At 39.0% G+C, this 20151-nt stretch overlaps 1 protein-coding gene across 1 annotated transcript in view; it reads left to right on the top strand.

Moving 5' to 3' along the window:
* USH2A (usherin) overlaps positions 1 to 20151 on the top strand; it is a 767091-nt gene that overhangs the window by 606750 nt on the left and 140190 nt on the right. Inside the window, exons 53-56 of the mRNA XM_042976063.1 lie at positions 189 to 393; positions 6083 to 6280; positions 6800 to 6954; positions 9050 to 9248. Of these exons, the coding sequence (XP_042831997.1) occupies positions 189 to 393; positions 6083 to 6280; positions 6800 to 6954; positions 9050 to 9248 (757 nt within the window). The remainder of the gene's footprint in view (positions 1 to 188; positions 394 to 6082; positions 6281 to 6799; positions 6955 to 9049; positions 9249 to 20151) is intronic.

Below are 20151 nucleotides of genomic sequence, written 5' to 3'. Positions count from 1 at the left end.
ATCCAGACCCAAACTGCTCTTTGTAGTGTATGCCCCGCCTTCATTTCTCTTCATGAATCTTGAGACATTTATTTATGAACCAAGTGGAAGAAAATTTCATTTGCAACTTGTTACAACCTCCCCCACGTATGTCCAGATGTAATTTTTAAATCTTTTCTCTATCTCCCCACCTCTACCACTCAACCTAGGAAGCCAGAGAGTGCAGGACTCTGTGCCCAGCGTCTCTGGAAGCCACAGCACATTGCGGCAGGTGTGACTTCAACTTTACCAGCCACGTTTGCACCGTGATCCGAGGACCTCACAATTCCACAGGCAAGGAATCAGTAGAAGAAATATGCTCATCTCCTGAAGAGACTGTTCACACGGGAAGTGTAAACACATTCTCCTTCACAGGTAACAGGAACCGAGCCACCTGCCCATAGCTTACTAGGGCTAGTGAAAAGCTGGGGAAAATGCAGATTCGTGTCATTCTGATGTCACCCCCCCCACCCTTAACGTAAAATCAATTAATTTCATAGAACTATGGGCCAACTAGTCACAAGGTAATTAAAGGCACACTTTGGATCTGTTCAAAGTTAGCAGTTTAAAAAATTGGAAAGTCTAACTTTAAAGAAGAAATAAGCTATTTTAAAGTAAACCTGTAGAAAATCAAGAACAAGGAAATAACTATGTATCCTTTGATAGTATATCCAATTAATTTCAGTGAGCCCAGTTTTCTTTCTTAAGAGTTTGAATGGAGGCTTACAATAAAAGCAATGAATTGAGTGTCGCTGTGTTTGGCAGGCAAAAAAGAGGAAGAAACCTGACTAATGGCCAGTAAGACCAAGCAGCATTATTCTGAGGAGGAGCTTAAAGTATCCTTTCCTCAACTTGGGTCTGGGTCTAGAGACTGTACTCTCCCGCAGCTTGGTGTTGCCCCTACATGGCCATCATCTTGGGAGCAATAACCTTCATGGTTATCGAAAATAATTTTCAGGCTCCATGTTGGCCCTACTGAGTTCCTCCAAATAGTGGTTCTCAGGCATGGCTAAGCTGAGTGAAAAACACTGTCAAGTTTAAGATCATCTCCAAAATAGTTCTGCCCTCTATTAAATTTTTATCATTCGTCCATTTACTTAAGTCCCTCCAGAGTTTGTTTCTGCCTTTTGAAAAATTCAGTGTGTGTGTGTGTATGTGTGTGTGTGCAGCTGTGTGTATATACATATATATCATCTAGCATCTAGCGTCAAATAGAATGCATTTAAGTGACATAATTCAGGCAAGCTAAGGTTAAATAAACAAGAAAAGTGCTCTGTTCCATCATGAATCATCATTCTTCTTTACTTAACCCATGGTGAGTGATAATGGCAAACCTTGGGATGCAAAAAAATAAATAAATAGGTAAGTCAAGATACTGGGATGAAAGGAGTAGATTAAGGAGGGAAAGCAGGAATAGAGATAAAGTTCCGTGATGTGCTACATGTTTTAAAACCTTACCTTGATTTACCCACAAAGCAATTGTGTAAGTAAGATCATTTAATAGATGAGGAAACTGAGGGTCATATCTGTAAAAGTAACTTGCTAAGGGAAGATGTCAGATTTAAACCGTGTCACCTTCAAGAACAGCAAATTTAGCGAGGGCCTGGGGTGGTTCCATCAGGTGAGCATCCGACTCTTGATTTCTGCTCAGGTCACTCTCCCAGGGTTGAGGGATTGAGCCCAGCGCTGGGCTCTATGCTGAATATGGAAGCTGCTTAAGATTCTCTCTCTGTCTCCTTCTGCACTTCTCCTCTCTCTCTCTCTCTCTCTCTCTCTCTCTCTCTCTCTCAAATAAACACAACAACAATAGTAGCAGTAGATTTCAGAGACTCTGCACCGTGTAGGAGCTCCTTGCAGAGTGCCCCAAACCTCCCTCAAGCTGTCTCTTCCACTTGAAATGTCCGTCGTCAGCATTGTGAGGGTGTAGGTCAAAATCCACGTCCTCTGTGCAGCTCCTCCAACCCAGCGCCTCTCCTCTCAGGCGTCAGCACGACGTCCACTTCTACCGTGTGTCACATGCGTTTGGCCCCTGGTTCCATCTCTCCTAGCAGATTGAAACATCTGTCTGAGTAAGACGTCCTTACTTCACTTCACCTCGTCTTTGGATCAACACGCTGTAACCAAACAAAACACATTTATTGGAATGTATTTAATTAGGAAAGTCCTCAAGATAAAAGACAGTTTGTCTAACCCTCCAATTTCCTTCAACTCCCAGTTACAGATTTAAGGACCCTCATTACCAATTAGTAGGTTTGATCTAAGAGAGTTCCCTACTTTTATCTGCCTTTCGTAATTAAGGTCAAGATTTTGAGGGTCCATTACGATGTTTGCAATATCCCTCTCCAGATGACAATAAGTGTTTACACCTACTGATATAATATTGTAAGGCCTTTTACCACCCATATTTCAGAATGCTTCACCTACCAATAAATACTATACATTAAATCTGAAAAATAACAAAAGTTTCTTTTCCATGAAGAAAATGAAGCACTTAAGTAATGCTAAAATAAGCGCCATTGATTGAGACCAACTTGGACTAAGAACTCAACCTTTCTTAGAAATTTACAATCAAAGTGAAACAACACCAGGGCTCACCAAAATTTATTCATGCATGCGATCATTTCACTTATCAAAAACTATGTATTAAATCTGTACTAACAACCAGTCACTACCCTGAGACCAACAGCTATGAAAACAAATAAATAAGAATTCCCATCAGGAATTTGCAGCCTCTATGAATGGACAGAGAACAGATATGTAAGTACTGTAATGTGAGAAGCGATGTCCGTGTAAGAGCTGTGACAGAGTAAGCAGAGAGCATTGCAAGGACGCCTAACGCAGACAGAAGAGGTTGGAAAGACTTTATGAAGGATGTGATGCCTGAGCTGAGAACTAAAAGACGAGTAGAAACATCAGGTGAAAGGAAGGTAAGGCAGGCACAGAGGGCGACAGGAAGTGAAAGGAACTCCAGGAGGTGTGAAAAACAAGAACCTTGATACGAATGTAGCACAGTGTAGGAGAGAAAAAATAATGGAGATAAGGCCAAACAGCAGGAGTCAGATGATGAAGGCCTTTATTGCCACACTCGGCAGGTTGTCTTTATGCAAGAATGAGTGGAAATTAAAGCTTTTTAGGCAATGGAAGGTCACAACCATGTGTACGCATTTTTGAAGAATTCCTTGTCCACTGAAGAAATGATTGAAAACAAATATGTATGGGACATTAAAGCAATTAAAAAGTAAAGATTGAACAAGCATAATCCCCACAAAAGCAAAACCCTCTGTTATTTGAAGACTAGCCCCATATAACAAAACAATTTTGAGATAAAAAGAGGGGTTGTTTTATTCTTTAAAAAAAAAAAAGAGTTGGGTTTGGGGCACCTGTATGGCTCAGTTAAGCATCCGACTACAGCTCACGGTTGGTGAGTTCAAGCCCCACGTCGGGTTCTGTGCTGACAGCACAAAGCCTGCTTGGGATTGTCTCTCTCTGCCCCTCTCCTGCTCATGCTCTCTCACTCTCAAAAATAAATAAACATTAAAAAAATAAAACGTTGGAAGGATGCCTGGGTGATGTAGTCACCAAGTCATGATCTTGCAGTTTGTGTGTTTGAGCCCCCCATCGGGCATAGCCTGCTTTGGATCTTTTGTCCCCCTCTCTCTCTGTCCCTCACCCACTCACACTCTCTCTCTCAAAGATAAATAAAACATTAAAAAAACATTTTTTAAAGAGTTGGAAATTCTGGCAAAGAAAAAAAATAACTCAGAAATTAGAGAGATTATTGAGGGAAGGCAAAATTTCAACAATGATTCCTTGCACGTAAAGAAAACAAAGAATTCTTTCATGGGCTAGGACCATCTTTGAAAGACTGGGCCTCACAGGAAAACAAAGAAATGAGGATAAGTGATGAGAGAGTACAAAGGAGAAGAACGAAATGCCATAGAGGAAAGAATAAGAAACACAGCATGGGGAGCTGCCACAACTGAAATTGGAAATGACGATGTGGGCCTGAAGGGTATGGAATAACAGTTATTAGCAATGAACAGTTTAATCTGCTACAGCGAATTGATCCAAAAATATAGTGACCGTCTGTGGGCCAGTGAATGGTCTGGGCAGTTCTGCCCCACTAGGTCATTCAGGAACCCTGATTCCCTCCAGTTTATGACTCATCATGTTTCCAGTGCTGTCGTCATTCACATGGTGCAGCTTGGGTCGCCACAACATCCTATGTCCAGCCCATCAAAAGGGAATGAGAAAGTCAGTGGAAGGCAAGTGATTTCCTCTTAGAAAGTGACGTGCAAGATGCTCCTATCACGTCCATGCTTCCTCCATTGTTGAGATCTGAGTCACATGACTACCCCAAAGCTGCAAAGAAAACAGGAAAAATTAGACTGTAGCCAAGAAGCCTCAGACCAGGACAGAAGGCATATATGGGAACCCACTAGTGGTCATCACAGAGAATATGTGGCAGACGCCCTCTGACCAGAGAAAATAAAGACAGAAGATAATCCCTTCTATTTTATAGCAATTTATTTTACAATGCTCTGTCACATAACTTCTTGCATTTTATCTTCATACTAATTCTATAGAGTAGGCAGATCAGGGTTTATAGTAAGGAAATGCATATAAGGAAAACGTGGTCAAAAACCCCACATGGATGGATTGAGACTCAACCCCACATTCAGTGGAGATACGGCAGGTGGCCAGACAGCCGAAGAGGAGGACTTACTCTTCTGATTTTCCATCTGAGAAAAGTCATCTAGAAACCACCATACAAAAACAAATACATACAAACGTATTCGAATTCACAAAATTAAATAAGTGGAAAACATTTAACCAATTAAATTTTCCATTTTTTAAAAAATAAATTTGTAGCATTTGTGCTTCTGAAGTTATTAAAGCTTAAAACGGAACAGAGACTTTTGGGACACCATTGGATCACATGGATGGTTATCTAATAAAATTCCTGCCAGTGCAAAACACTCAGTAGTCTGGTTTTATTCTTTTCTTTTTTTTTTAAGTTTATTTATTATTGAGAGACAGAGAGACACAGAATGTGAGCAGGGGAGGGGGCAGAGAGAGGGGGAGACACAGAATCCAAAGCAGGCTCCAGGCTCCGAGCTGTCAGCAGAGAGCCCAACGCAGGGCTCGAACTCACAAACTGTGAGATCATGACCTTAGCCGAAGTCGGTAGCCTAACCAACTGAGCTACCCCGGCGCCCCAGGTTTTCTTCTTTTAATTAGATTTGTTGTTTTTGGCTTGGGTTTCCATTGTGGTTTGGTGAAAGAGGGAAGTAAGTATGTAGTGGACTGTGCATTCATTTATATCCACTAGCCCTGATAAGCTAAGTTTCAAGTCCTGTATCTCATAATAACTACATTATATAATAATTTAATGTAATATGAACAATGTAATAATTGGTAAAATTTATCATACTAAAATTATGAAAGTATGTTGGTGAAACTGCCTCATATAGAAATAAAATATATACAAACCTGTGAAGCATTAACATCCAATGTACATTAGTCTAGTGCTTTTATTCATTTATTTTATCATTTACTTTTTTTAAAAATGTTTTAATGTTTATTTTTGAGAGAGAGACAGTGCGAGCTGGGGAGGGGCAGAGAAGGAGGGAGACACAGAATCCGAAGCAGGCTCCAGACTCTGAGCTATTAGTACAGAGCCCAATGTGGGGCTCAAACTCACAAATAGGGAGATCATGACCTGAGCCAAAGTCAGATGCTTAACTGGCTGAGCCACCTAAGCACCCCCGTCTAGTGCTTTTAGATTTCAGTCATTCCTTTCATGTATCCATATTATCCATATTTGCTTGTTCAGGAAAGGTGAACTCTATTCTGTGCAATTCCATATCTCTGCATCTAATACACACAGAAAATGTTTTTTCTGATTTAGAAAATTAAGATTATTATTAGAGTTTTACTCACACACAACAGCATTAAAGCGTTAATTTGTAAGTGTTTACAAGTTTTGATATTCATTTTCAATAGGACGGTAAGACAGCAAAAATGTTTTAAAAGTCTCAGTGTTCAATTTCTCCCTTTCCAGATGTGAACCTGGAGCCTTACATGATGTATGAGTATAGAATTTCTGCATGGAATAGCTATGGGCGAGGATTCAGCAAAGCTATTAGAGCCAGGACCAAAGAAGATGTGCCTGAAGGAGTGAGTCCCCCTACGTGGACCAAAATGGATAATCTTGAAGATGTAATAGTCTTAAATTGGAAGAAACCTATACAACCAAATGGTATTAAGCCATTTTTAAAATTGAAATAACATAATCCAGTAACTGCATAAGGAAATTGAAATGAGTGTAATCTACATTTAATAGGCATGCATCTAACCATTAAAAATTATTTGCTGGTAAAAGGAACTGTAGGTATGTGCCTACTGATCTTCCTTTTTGTAACATAGGACCTGCAAATTTTTAGTCCCCCAATTTTTTCTTGAATCCTAGAATATATCTGAGCTCTTTCAAACAAACAAAGACTGTTAAAGAAAAGCAAAATAGTTTTAATATTGAAGGTAATTTTGCTTGGCAGTAGGGGGAAATAAACATATATGTCTCTTTAATTGTCTGTGTCCAGAGTCCCTCTCTTCGGTAAGAGTGCATGTCATTGCTCGAACACAGCAAAAACAATAGCAAATCAAAAGTAAATAATGCTATATTATCCCATTTCCTTAGAATCCCAAGACATGTTAAGTTGTTTGCAAATAGTTAAAAGGATATGATACTCAAATCTGGGCATCTCTCTGCCTCTTTTAGGTCCTATTATTTACTACATTCTTCTCCGAAATGGAATTGAATGCTTTCAAGGAACATCACTGAGCTTCTCTGATACGAAGGGAATTCAACCATTTCAGGAATATTCATACCAGCTGAAAGCATGCACGGTTGCTGGCTGTGCCGTCAGCAGCAAGGTAAGGGCAGGTACCTAAACCCCAGACAGAAGTAGCCAGGATGACGACTATCTGGATATCCAGGTCGTGAATGATTTTTCCAACGGCAGAAAACAATATCCCCACCGATGCAGTGGTAAGTAGGGTGCCATCTCAACCGACTGCTAATCCTCATGCCTGAAAGGAGAGATCACTGAAATTTATCAAAGTTATGCAAATATAAATGTTTCATTAATTAAAAAAGAAAAGAAAACTTGAACCAGTGTTACCCTTTTTTATCACATTTTTCCTCTGCCGACTATTTTTAGATGACCTTCCATAAACTCATAATAATTATCAAATCATTCTTCAGTTTAAAAGGGTTTCTATTTAACCATCACTTCAACAAGGATGACCTGCTCTTGAAAAACAGAGAAAGGGGCAAAAGAGCCTGGCATAGAAAATAATCTGATACCAAAACTCTTGCTACAACCTGGCAAGAAATGACGAGGACCCGAATTCATGCAACAGGGGTCAGAATGGAGAACGTCAAGAAGATACAGCAGATATTGGGGGACAAAATCTACAGGGCTTAGTGTCAACTATACACAGGGGAATAAGAGGAAAGGATCATGGATATATTTGAGATCTCTAGCTTGAGCAAATTATAGATCATGGTGCCATCCTGCTAGCAAATAAAAAAAATTAAAGGAAAATCTGAACATAGAGAGTAAGATTCAAATTTTAAAAGCTTTTAAAAATGTACTTAAAAGAAGGAGCAGGTAGCAGAATGGTGGAAGGAATTATTATTTGGCACCTCAAGTGAAAATTCAGTCAGAAGCTGGATTACAAAGTGACTGAATCTTCTAGAAAGATCTTTCTAGATCTAGAAAGATCTAGCAAGATCTTTCTAGATCTAGAAAGATCTAGAAAGTTCTAGAAAGATCTTTCTAGATCTAGAAAGATCTAGAAAGCAAGGAGTTTGAAAAGAGTCGTTAAGGAGAACAGAGAGAGAGAGAGACAAAAACAAGAACACAGACAATGAACACTGGGAGCGCTCCTGAGAGCAAGAGCCCACAGATGAGACTGGAAAGAAACAGTCAAACCATTTAGGAGGAAAATAAAGACAGAGTCATTTCACAGAAGCCAACCTAGTCAGAGTAAACTCAGGAGAAACAAACACACAACAGCTCTGATTCCTTTCATGCCGTTACAACTTTAGAAGAGCATCATCTTCGCACACTGTTCCGGAACCATCCAAGTAAAACATTCAGTCAGATGGATCAGCCGCAGTGCATATGCGCAGCTTTTTATTCAACAGACCTCCAGAAACATCTCTGAGCGTGCCACAATTTAGACAGATGGCAGCTGATTGGCCCAATCAAAAGTTATGGTCCAAACGTTCCTGGAACAATTCTGTGCTCTTTTTACGTAGGTGCAGCTCCTGTCTACCAGATGCCAGAACAATTGGTTAAAAAGTGAAAGCAGAGTTAATTCTGTGAAAAAAGAAATGCAGCTAACTTTTGTTCAAAATTATATTTTGATAATGCTGAATGAATGACTGGTGGATTGATCCTTTTTTCCTTGTCTACTCAGTTCTTTTTCTAGAACACTGGCACGGGCACTGTTAAGTCATCCTGGGTTATCACAGGAAGAATACCAAAAAAAAAAAAAAAAACCCTGCCCATTTATACTGTTCAAAGCATATTATATGCAAGCAAGTTCAGATGTGGGTTTTGCTTCATATTTACTGGTGCTTAAAATGTACAAAATCAGGCTGTTAAAATGCAAAGACACTGATGAGCCATATGGAAGAGAGTTATCAAGAGTTCTCTAGTAAGCCAGTCTGCCAGCCAGATTTTCCTTGCTTAAACTGAGGGCTGTGCTCTGTCATCAAAATTGTTGTTGAACCTGTTGTGATAAATGGTAGTCTGAGACTTATGGAATGTATTCAAGGTCAGATTTCATTGTTTAAATAGGATGGGAGGAAAAGCATAAAAAAGGGGGGACTGTTTCTCCAAGCCCCTGCTAATGATATGCCAGACAACAACATTTTAAAACAAAAGTGACATTCTCATTGATCGGGATACCTAGCGTACTATTACCATAAATTGCTGTTGAACTCTTATGTTTTCAGGTAGTTGCAGCTACTACCCAAGGAAGTCCACAGATTGTCCAGCCACCGAGAGTCACGGCGCCCAGTTCGGAGTCTCTGCATTTGAGCTGGAGTGTCCCCGAGAAACCAAATGGCGTCATTAAAGAGTACCAGCTCAGGCAGGTTGGGAAAGGTCTCATCTACAGTGGCACCGCTGACAGGAGGCAGCATACGGTCACAGGTGAAAAAAAAAAAAAAAAGGAAAACCTACCGGAAGAGTCTGTCATTGTGGTTAGGGGGGCAAAGCATCCCAGGGGTGTGCATTTGATATATGAGGTCACTTCGAAAGGACGTGTTCTCCTGACATATGGTCAGGTCCCACTTATCCATGCTAATAGAAGAGCCCACACTGGCAGCAATAAGCCACAACAGCAGATAACTTCAGAAATAATTTATATTTGGCTTTGATATGCATTATGTGTAGGGTTTTTGCATCAGTATTAACTTCTTTTTTTTTCTCAGACAAACGGTAAGATGCATTTTCATTCCCCAAGGATATACTCATAGATAATGGGACTGGGATAGCCAAGAATGCACTGGAGAGCAGGGTGAAATCAGCCAGAGGCGAGCGTTTATCTACTGAGTGGGTAACTAATACACAGAATAGTTGACAGGTGACTGTTTGTGACAATTTGTTGTTATGAACATTAATTAATAGTAATTGTATTATTTTTATTGCTAGAGCATTTATTATAATTAACTTTCATAATAATATAATGGTACAGTATAATAGTATAATGTCAGATAATTACTAGAAGTCATTATAATAATAATTAACATGTTTTGGTTTGAATGTCACTTCTGAAGAGAAGAGAGGCGTCTTCTGACTTCCCCAGTCTAAGGAAGTTTCTCTAATACGCCACCACATCCCCTTGTCTTATTTTCATCATGGACCTTTCACTGCCTGAGAGTGCTTGGTTTTTCTTTGCTTTTTATGTCTCCCCCCACTGGGATGTAAGCTCCAGAATTGCAGAGGTCTTCTCTACCTAGTTCAATGTGGTACTTCTGGCACCTAGAACAGTCCTTGACATGGTTCACAGATGCCAAACAAATGTTCATAGATGCCAAACAAGTGAATTTCACACGAGCCACTTGGCAGGCACTACAGACCTATGGGGGAAAGAGAGGTATTACTCCCATTTTACAGAAAAAGATACTGTGAGAGATTAAGTAATTTAGTTCATTCTTTGGATCTACCGAATCATGGCAAACAGTTGTGTAAATTGAGATTCTGAGACCATAGGCAAGAGGTTACAAACTTACTCCACGCCACCCCCCTTGTCAGAAGCTTCCCTCCAAGGCCTCCCGAGTGAATGTTCTTTCTTTGGACCCCATACCTTGCAGGGAGCATGGATACTAGAGATAATGAAACTCATAAAGAAGCACAGAAAGGTCTGGAAGAGTGTGGCTGAGTTTTCCTCAGAGAAGGAACCAGTTATACTATGTAGGTGGAAAAATCAATTCATCGTGATTTGCTCTTAATTCTACAATTCCCTGACACACAAGCAGGCATTCATTGACAGATGTTTTCAATGACTTGACCACTGTTTTCCAGAAATGCCATAAGCCTGCAGAAGGCGCTTAATAAATATTTGCAGACTCGCACATTGCATTCCTTATCTGAAGGTCCTGAGCTGGATCAATGATAATGCAGATGGAAAAAGCCCTCATCAATTCAGATTATTAAATTTATTTCTTATATCTCATTTCACTGAAAGTGAAATTGATCACCAGTAGTTGAAATCCTGTTGTTTTACAAAACACAACTTTACATTTATATTGTGCTTTATAATTTTAAAGAACCATTTCCATTTGGACACATTTGATTCTCATTACATCCCTGTAAGTGGGGGATGTTTTTAATATCCACACTTAAAAGATGAGGAAGGAAAGTGACATACTCAGGGTGCCCAAGGCATTCCCTGCCTCCATCTATAAGGAAATCAGAGTACTGTTTCATTCTTTAAAAAAACAAACAAAACTGTTGCCCACTTGCTGTGTTGGAGGTAGTACAGTAAGTGCTCTAAACTAAGATTGCTGCTCTCAGGAAGCCCCCAGTAATAGGGGACACTGAAAAGTTAAGAACTAATTGCAAATACACCACAAAGGATTCAACAGCAGAACTCTAAAGAATGCTGCTGGGGGAAATCAAAACAATGACTTGGAGTGGAAAATGAAGTGTCAATTACAGAGTGTGGAAAGCCATTTAGACTTTGTATCAGTAAAGGTTTCACAAAAAAACTGGGATACAGTGTTACAGAATGTTTTTCTCCCAGTATCTGTCCACTGAGCCAGCATGGGCTTTGAACTGTGAGCTGTAGTGGTTTGCATTTTTTTAAAACCAGCATTGACTTGACTTGCCGACAGACTAAACCCTAACGCGATGTTCAAACCAACAGGATTGATAGACTCATCAGTTACAAAATAATTGGAAAGATTTTTCTTTAAAACACCCTCTCTCCCCCCAGTTCTTCCTTTCATTGTCATTTTTAATGAATATTTTCGTCCCAGAGAGGATTTCATACACGTAACTTGATGCAGAAGTTCTCTTTTATTAGGATAAATATTTTAAAGTTTTTCTATATGATTTTGCTTTCTATAACATCATAAAATGAAAAGAAGACTTTGGAATTCATTTGGTTTGTCCCTCTGTACCATTTAAATGGATTTAGAGAGTACTCCACTCAGGCAATACAGACCTACAGAGAAATATGTCTTTGTTGAATGAAGAAGAAAACTTTCGTTCAGCAAAACCTGACCAAGTACAGAGCCTCCCATATGCGGTTCCTATGGGACGGCAATGGTGCTTGGCGTTAGGTAATCTAAAACCTGAGATATATGTTAGCGTTCACATGTCTTATCTGCCAGGAAAAAATCAGTTCTGTAGCTCACTGACCGACCAAATTCACTATGGATGTATTTTATGATATGAATGACTGTTTTATTGAGATCGTGGAATGAACTAAAATAATCAAATTTATTTTACATCGCATCCCAAATGTTTGATCGAAGAGCTGCCTGTACCCGCTGGGATAAATGTTTTGACTTTCTCATCATTTCCAAAACGTTGGCATTTTCTAAATAACCGTCAAACGCTAATGAAGCTGTACCCGGAGTCATTCTGGAGCCTGAAATCTAGGTCCTTAGAAATGACAGAAGGGAAAGCAGGCACCTTGCCTCAGCCCCATTGTCTCCATGCTTATTTTTAATTACCTCAAAGCTTTAGAAACATGATCCCGTAAATGCTTTGTGGGAATAGTGGCGAAGGCACTCATCATGTGAAATCCATAAATTGCTTATAATCCTCTCAAGATGTTAAAAAAAGCATTAAGTAATTGAAGACAGGAAGTCCTCAGTTAATTATTTAGAGGTGTTATCAATGCTTTAAGTAAACTGAAGCATTTTCTGCTATCTCACTGAGCTGAATACCATGGGGACGAAGGAGGAACAGCCATCATCTTCTCATATTCGCTAATGCAAACAGCACATGGCAGCTTGTCAATAAAAGACCTTTTCATATCATTTATTACTAAACAGGTCCACCATCCTGCACAGAACAATCAGGATGTCAGTTATGGGCATTGTTTCTCTTCAGGTTACCACGGCTTTATGGATGGTCCTCCTAGTGTGGGCACTGGGGCAGAAGAGATGGAGAAAGGATTAACTAAATAATTAGGGCCACTGAGAACAAAATGAATTAATCATGTCCTCTTTCGCAGCAGATTTGATAAGGGCTTATGTGTCTCTTAACTCAGGGAGAAGTGTTTTCAAAATAATCTATTAAAAGTTGCTTATCATTGCATTTTACTTAAAAAGGGAAGACCCACCAGCGTTAAGTTAGCAAGGACAGAACAATCTGCCTTTCTTTTGCATCTTCCGAGAAGCTCATGAAAACCTGTGCTAAAATAGCATGTGCCCTAACAATGCAGGTTGTAGCCCACGTGACTACTCTCGTGTAGTGAAACAGATATCTACGCATCATTTCTGGGAAAAAAAAAAAAAGGAGAACATACTTTGAGCATCAATATCACAAAATGTGGAAATTCTTTATAAGGGGATTTTACATTTAGATAACTCTGCTATGTACTTCCATAGTATGCAACACTTGGTTCTCAGGACATTTATTAGACTTCATCACAATATCCTTTTTCTTGTCTTTATTCCTGAGCTAGTAGGTGGAGCTTTTTAAGGACAGAGACAGTAGCCTCCTGTTTTCCCTTGTATCACTTATACTGTGATAGGCATCTATCGTAGCACTTAACATATTAAGTATCCAAAAGTATTTGTTGAGTGAGTAGATATTAAATAGGAAACTAGTGTCTGAATGTTTTTATTCCATTTTGATTGAGTACAAAAATCAGACTGTCAAATACATCTAGGTCTCAGGCAGGAATGGCTACATCATTTTCAGGGCCCAGGGCAAAATGGCAACATAGGGTCCTTTGTTCAAAAATCATTAAGATACAACTCAACATTCAAAAAAACAAATAATGCAATTCAAAAGTGGGCAGAAGACATAAACAGACATTTCTCTAAAGGAAACATACAGATGGCCAAAGACACATGAAAAAATGCTCAACATCATTCATCATGAGGGAAATGCAAATCAAAACTACAATGAGATATCACCTCACACCTATCAGAGGGGCTAAAATAAACAACACAACAAACAAGTGTTGGCAAGGATGTGGAGAAAAAGGAACCTTCATGCACTGTTGGTGGGAATGCAAACTGGTGCATTCCTGTGGAAAACAGTGTGGAGTTTACCCAAAAAACTAAAAACAGAACTAGCCTATAATCTGGTAATCACACTATGGGGTATTTGTCCAAAACATGCAAAAACATTACTTTAAAGGGATACGTGCACCCCTGTGTTTACTGCAGTTTTATTTATCATAGCCAAATTGTAGAAGCAGCCTAACTATCCATCAGTAGATGAATGGATAAAAAAATTATATATATATATATATATATATATATATATATATCAATATATCAATATATGTAAAATTTGATTTTATATATATGCACACACACTGGAATATATACAGCCATAAAAAATGAAATATTTCCATGTGCAACAACATGGATGGAACTAAAGAATATAATGCTAAGTGAAATAAGTCAGTCAGAGAAAGACAAATACCATATAATTTCACTCATATGTGCAATCTAAGAAACAAAACAAATGAACAAAGAGGAAAAAGAGAGAGACAAACTAAGAAACAGATCCTTAATTATAGAAAAGAAACTGCTGGTTGCCAGAGGGGGGATTGGGGGCGCTGGGTGAGACTGGTGAAGGGATTAAGAGTACGCTTACCACAATGAGCACTGGGTAATGTACAGAAATGCTGAATCACTGTATTGTCCACCTGAAACTAATATAACACTGTATGTTAACTATACTAGAATTAAATGTAAAAACTTAATAAATTTTTTTGAAAAGAATATAGTTTTCAAAAAGAATCATAAAAATTTTTTAAAACCAGAGCATGGAATCAAGCCTCAGTCCCACCTAGAACCGCCTGGAATCTTGGGTACTCTATAGGTCACACACCCATGAAGCCAGCCTTGATCTCTGGCAATCTGGATTGATTGGCAGCATGTTTCTTGAACCGAAACAGGAAGCAAACTCAGGCAGTGATCATATCCTTGGAACAACTCCGGGAGCTTCTCTTCTGTGGTTGTATGTATTGCTTTACACTGCGTGTGCCCCAGCTACCAAGCATCCGACCTACAAAAATAGATACGACAATTAATTTTGTTTTCATTTTTCCAACTCTGAGGAGAACTTTGGGCCTGGATATTTGCAAAATGAAAAATCAATACTTGCAGAATATCAACCACTTTTGTATACTTTTAAAAATCATTCTTATAAATAGAAGATTACAGCCAAAGAATTATGTTCCACAGCTGCCTGGACATTAATATTTAAAGAAAAAGAATCTTTCCCCTGAAATCCCAGATACTTTTAGGTTCTTTGCCTGTGCAATCTTTGTTTCTGTTTTGTTCCAAGAGTTCTAAATAACTCCTGCTCTCTCTGCAATATATGTTCTTGTCGAGTATTTGAGCAGCATCAGACTTAGCTGCCTCCTGATGCCTCACTTTGTTTCCAGAGAAGACTCGGACTGAAAATATAGAGTAAAAGTGGCTTTTGTCTAGTATAGCACCAGACTCCAGAGAAGGAAACTATTTATTAAAACAGCGTTACAAAAAGCAAAAGCAAGGGTTTTTTTTTTTCTTGGACTATCTTAGTAATCGTTTTAATGTTGATCTGTATTTGGAAAGAGAGTCTGCCAAGAAGTAACTTACCTGGGAAGTGCTTCTTGGGATGAATCTGATTACTATGATATTGGGGAGGGGGGCCTAAACTATGGCCTGAAATTTCACACACAAAAAAATTGAGTCAAGAAACACTTAAGCTTGTAGCAAGCAGTCAGAAGCCAAAGTCGTGAGGTTATCTCATAGGCGTTTGCCATGCAAGAGTCCCTTTGTTTTGATGCTTTGATGCCCCGTTCATGAGCCGTCAATTGAACTTGTACTTTGAAGCATTGATACAGGAAGCATTCCTTTCCAATGGCTCACAAATGGGCAAGAAACGGACTTGGCTAACTGGGATGCGTGGCTCCTGAGACGGTGGTGGGTGGTACTGTCACGAAAAGGGGACTCTAGCATGTGGGCTCCTAACACATTTTTTAATCAAATTTTGTAAAACACTCATAATGTAAATGCGTGTTAGAAGTCTCTAAAGCAATTCCACAGTATCTTCGTGTTCCATTTTTGAACATCCAGATTTTCACATAGAATTATCAATTTAAAGTGGAATCCTGCTATAATTCTATCCATCATAGCCAAGGTTGCCAGTGGGTGCTGAAAGTTTCTGGGAATCTCCATGAACAGAGATGCTCTGAAGGTGATCACTTAGTGAGATCCAAGGCAGCTAAAGGCAGAAAGAAGCGTTTCACATCAGCAAGACTCCATGTAGATTCACGTGGGCCCTGCCCAAACATCCAATTTGGGTGAATTAGTGCCAGGACAAGCTTCTTGCCCAAAACGTGTACAATATCTGATAACCACCTACCACAAAGTTTTTAAAGAAACCAAGAATCTCAGCCCTTGAACTAATCACTGACCAAATGATTGAGGAACTTGCAGAATTACATATTTTGTAGGATTATTTGGTAATTCTTTAGAAAATAGCAGATGACATTACGGAATAGCCCAATGAATGCTTTGAAGTAGCACTTACGATCTCAAATTATAATGGACAAAATGCCTTTCCCTGACTATTTATCTGGAGATTAAAAATTAGAAACAAGCTGATATTCATAAAGTATATCAAATGTCAGGGCACCTAGGTGGTTCAGTGGTTTAAACGTCTGACTCTTGGTTTCGGCTCAGGTTATGATCTCACTCTTTCGTGGGTTGAATCCCTGCATCAGGCTCTGTGCTGGCAGTGTGGAACCTGCTTGGGATTCTCTCTGTCTTTCTCTCTCCCTCCTTTTCAGCCCCTCCCCCACTCACACTGTCACTTTCTCTCTCAAGATAAATAAATACACTTCAAAAAACAGTATATCAAATGTAACTGACATTGACATAAGCATTGATTCTGTTTTCCAAATCATATTTTTATGATTCATAGGTAGACTTTGGCAGTCCTTTTTAACACACATTTACTCCTGAATGTAATGTTACTTGAAAGTGTAATTATAATGAGTTTTGTTATAGTATGCTTCTTTCCTCTAAAAGAGAACATGATTCCCTGTAGGGAAATTCAGGTAATTTGCAGCCACCGTAATCTCCACTACACTGAAATGTTAAATGCTTGGCTTTTCTCCATGCATTTGCCTTTCTCTTCTCTACAACTACTATCTCCTACTCTTTTAATTCAATGCCGAGCACTTGAATGATGTTTTCTTTTCTCCTTCGACTCTTGGACTTCAGGATTAAGCTACGGTCAGAATGGTCCCTCTGAGACATCTCTTTATTTCCCTCTTCTCATCCTGATCAATTCATGAGTCATTTTCAGTTGGTGTGCCCTTTTCATTGCCTGTTACTAATATTTCATATATATCGCATTTTAAGGACTACCAATAGAGACTTACTTAAAATGGCAGCAAATTCCAGTTGAAATGTGTTGATTTTATTGAGTTTTACAGAGTCATATATATGAAAGGTCATCCAGTTCATGTAAATCATTTATGCCTGATGGCAGTCGATGCTTTCCTTACAGATTATTTCAACCAAGCCTCTTAGTAAGTTAGTCTTCTGACAATATGAAAAATGCAAGACCTAAGAAATAGGATGTAGACAATTATGGATTCAGATATTGCCTTCCCTCAAGGTAGCCTGTAGCCCAATTAAGCAGTCAATACCATCATGTCCACAGCATACAGTTATGGAAACTGAGGCACCTAGAGTTCAGAAAACTGACCCATGACGGTGTTAATAAGTAAGAAGGTAAAGGATTAGAACCCAAAAGAGTCTAACTTCACATGCTTCCCTCCTAACAGCGAGGCTACACTCCTTTGGTACATGAATTGTAGAAATATTCAAAATGGAAATACTTAAATATACATTCCCACTTGGAGATGTGTATATACATACATACACACATACATACATACATACATATACACCGAAAGTTTCACTGGGCTTTGAGCTACTTATGTCATTATTTTCCTTATGTGTCAGAGGCCTGACCCTGTTTCTCTGGCCCACACTTCTCAGCCTGGGTGCCCAGACTTCTGACCTCACCTAAGCTGATCTCTGTAATAATAGATGAGTTCCTCCAACTCTCTATGCTTCAACTCCCTTACCTGTTAAATGAGCAGATAATTGCAGTGACCCAGGGGGTTTAGTGAGGGTTTTGATTGTGTTAATATCCAGGAAGTCACAGGAGAAGGTCTGCAAGTGGTGTTCAGTAAATTTCAGCTAGTATGTTATTTATGTAACTGAGTAATCAACTTCTTTAAAAATAACTCCATTTCTTATAAAATATATTTGATTAATGCACAGAGTCCAGTGAAAAGAGTAAAAATGGAACAACAAAATCCCCTGAGTTTTATTTTTTGTTTTACTTTATACTTCTTTTTATTGCCTTGATGTTTGAACTAAATGCTTTCAACATATTTCTTTCATTTTAAGAATGACTGCAATGGTTTCTACCACTTTTACATCTTTCAGATACTGTTTCATCTTCAAAGTCATTCACAAATTTCAATGTGCTTGGCTGCAGCTCTTCTGTGATGGGAGGGCACAGGGCTTGGTATTAAAGTTGTGGGTTTCTCTCCACCCCAACCTGATAGCTCCATTCACTGTATGAACATTTGGTTCTCTGAGCCTCAGTATTTTCTTACCTGTGAGGCAGGAATAATTATTCCTGTCCTGGTGATATTCAAGGTGAAACCTCTTCACTTTTTCACCAACCCTTTTCATGTTGTTGCTAATTCTGTCTCCCAGAATCTCATAACTAACTATTTCTAACATGCGTAGGGTAATCACAGCTGCTCATGGTCCCCTTATGTAACATACAAGAATCTGAACTTGTGTGCCAGTGTGACATTATTAGTAATTATAACATTAATATCATTTAGAACTCTTTTTCTTACAAGTTACGGAAAACTCAGTTCAAGCAGGCTTAACAAATGGGCATCAAGTGGCTCATGTAAATAAAAAATCAGATGTAGACTCAAGGCTATGAGATGAGGTTTCCAGGACCCAATTTCTTTTCACCTCTAAGTTCTCCATTCTCAAGCACTATGTGGTGAACAAAGGACTACCAGCAGTAAAAATGAAAGTTTGAGTTCAAGGCCTACTTTGCATTAGCCTAAATGAGGTCACATAGTCAATTCTGAGCAGCTAACATTGCAAAAGGAATGTGGAACTGTATCCAGGAGTAGTCAATCCAGGTGGAGAAAATCCTAAACAAAGCACAAAGACTTGTAGTAGCCAAAAGACTGGTTTCCACAAGGAAACCTTGAGTTCTGTTATAAAAGGAAGTATGAGTGTACTCTGAAAGATAAACATAGCAGATGTAGAGTTGCATGAGACAGGCTGGCAAATGTGAGTTGAAATGAGCCGAATATTTCTACCTATGTTCCATATGGCTCTTTAAATTGGCCACCATATTCATATATCAGGGCTAGACACAACCCTTGAGGACAAACTACTAGTGAATTAGATTAAATCCATTGTCCTTCCCTCCTTCACTTAAGGCCCCATGCCTCCCGCTCTCGCCTTTCTTGCCCTTCCATCTTTGTTTTCTTTCCCTAGTTCCTCACATCCCTTCCTCCTGAATGGTGATGACTTTGAAGTCCTCTGATTTCCCAAAGTAGGCTCTCTACCCAGCGCTCAGTTCTACCTCCTCTCCCCTTGATTCTGGTACCCCAGTAGCTTCAAAATATTCCTCTACTAGACCTGGCCCCATGCTCTGCAAGGCCAACACATACCATTCAATTTAAACACCTGTAACAGACTCCCTGGCACACCTTCCTTAATCTATAAAAATTCCTAACTGGCTAGCTACTCTGTTGCTGTACTGTCTTCTAGTGTTCTTGGCTATATATAAAGTGGATACCACTCAGCTCAGTTCAGAAAGATCCTGTAGGGAAAGGACAATTTCTATTTTTATATACATCAATTTTCTTTTTAGCGACTATCCTTATTGCAAATACCCTCAATCCTCTCATCGACTTTAGCACACCTCTGTGGTGACAAATTTCCTCTCCTTTTTCTAAGATGCATCCTAAAATATTCTTCAATGGTCATTGCATGTCTTATATCAGACCAGCTAGAACACAAAATGAAGAAGAGAATTGGGTCTCTTTTGAGGAGGGGGAGCATTTTATTTGTTTGTTTTTATTTTATAAGAAAATTCCAGAGAAAGAACAAGCATTGTTTCACTTTTACCAGCCATACTTAGTCAGGCATTTGGAAAAAAGTCTATAAAATATTTATTGTTTACACATCACATTAATTTTTGTATTATTTTAATAATATTCTGTAACTAGAAAACAATTGCCTACACAGTGAAGTAGATGTTGGGGGCTGAGATACTCATGGACTTATGAGGAAGGGCCTGT

Source organism: Panthera tigris, chromosome F3 (genome assembly GCF_018350195.1).
Source record: "Panthera tigris isolate Pti1 chromosome F3, P.tigris_Pti1_mat1.1, whole genome shotgun sequence".
Taxonomy (NCBI): Eukaryota; Metazoa; Chordata; class Mammalia; order Carnivora; family Felidae; genus Panthera; species Panthera tigris.
This window is presented reverse-complemented; position numbering and strand designations above follow the sequence as displayed.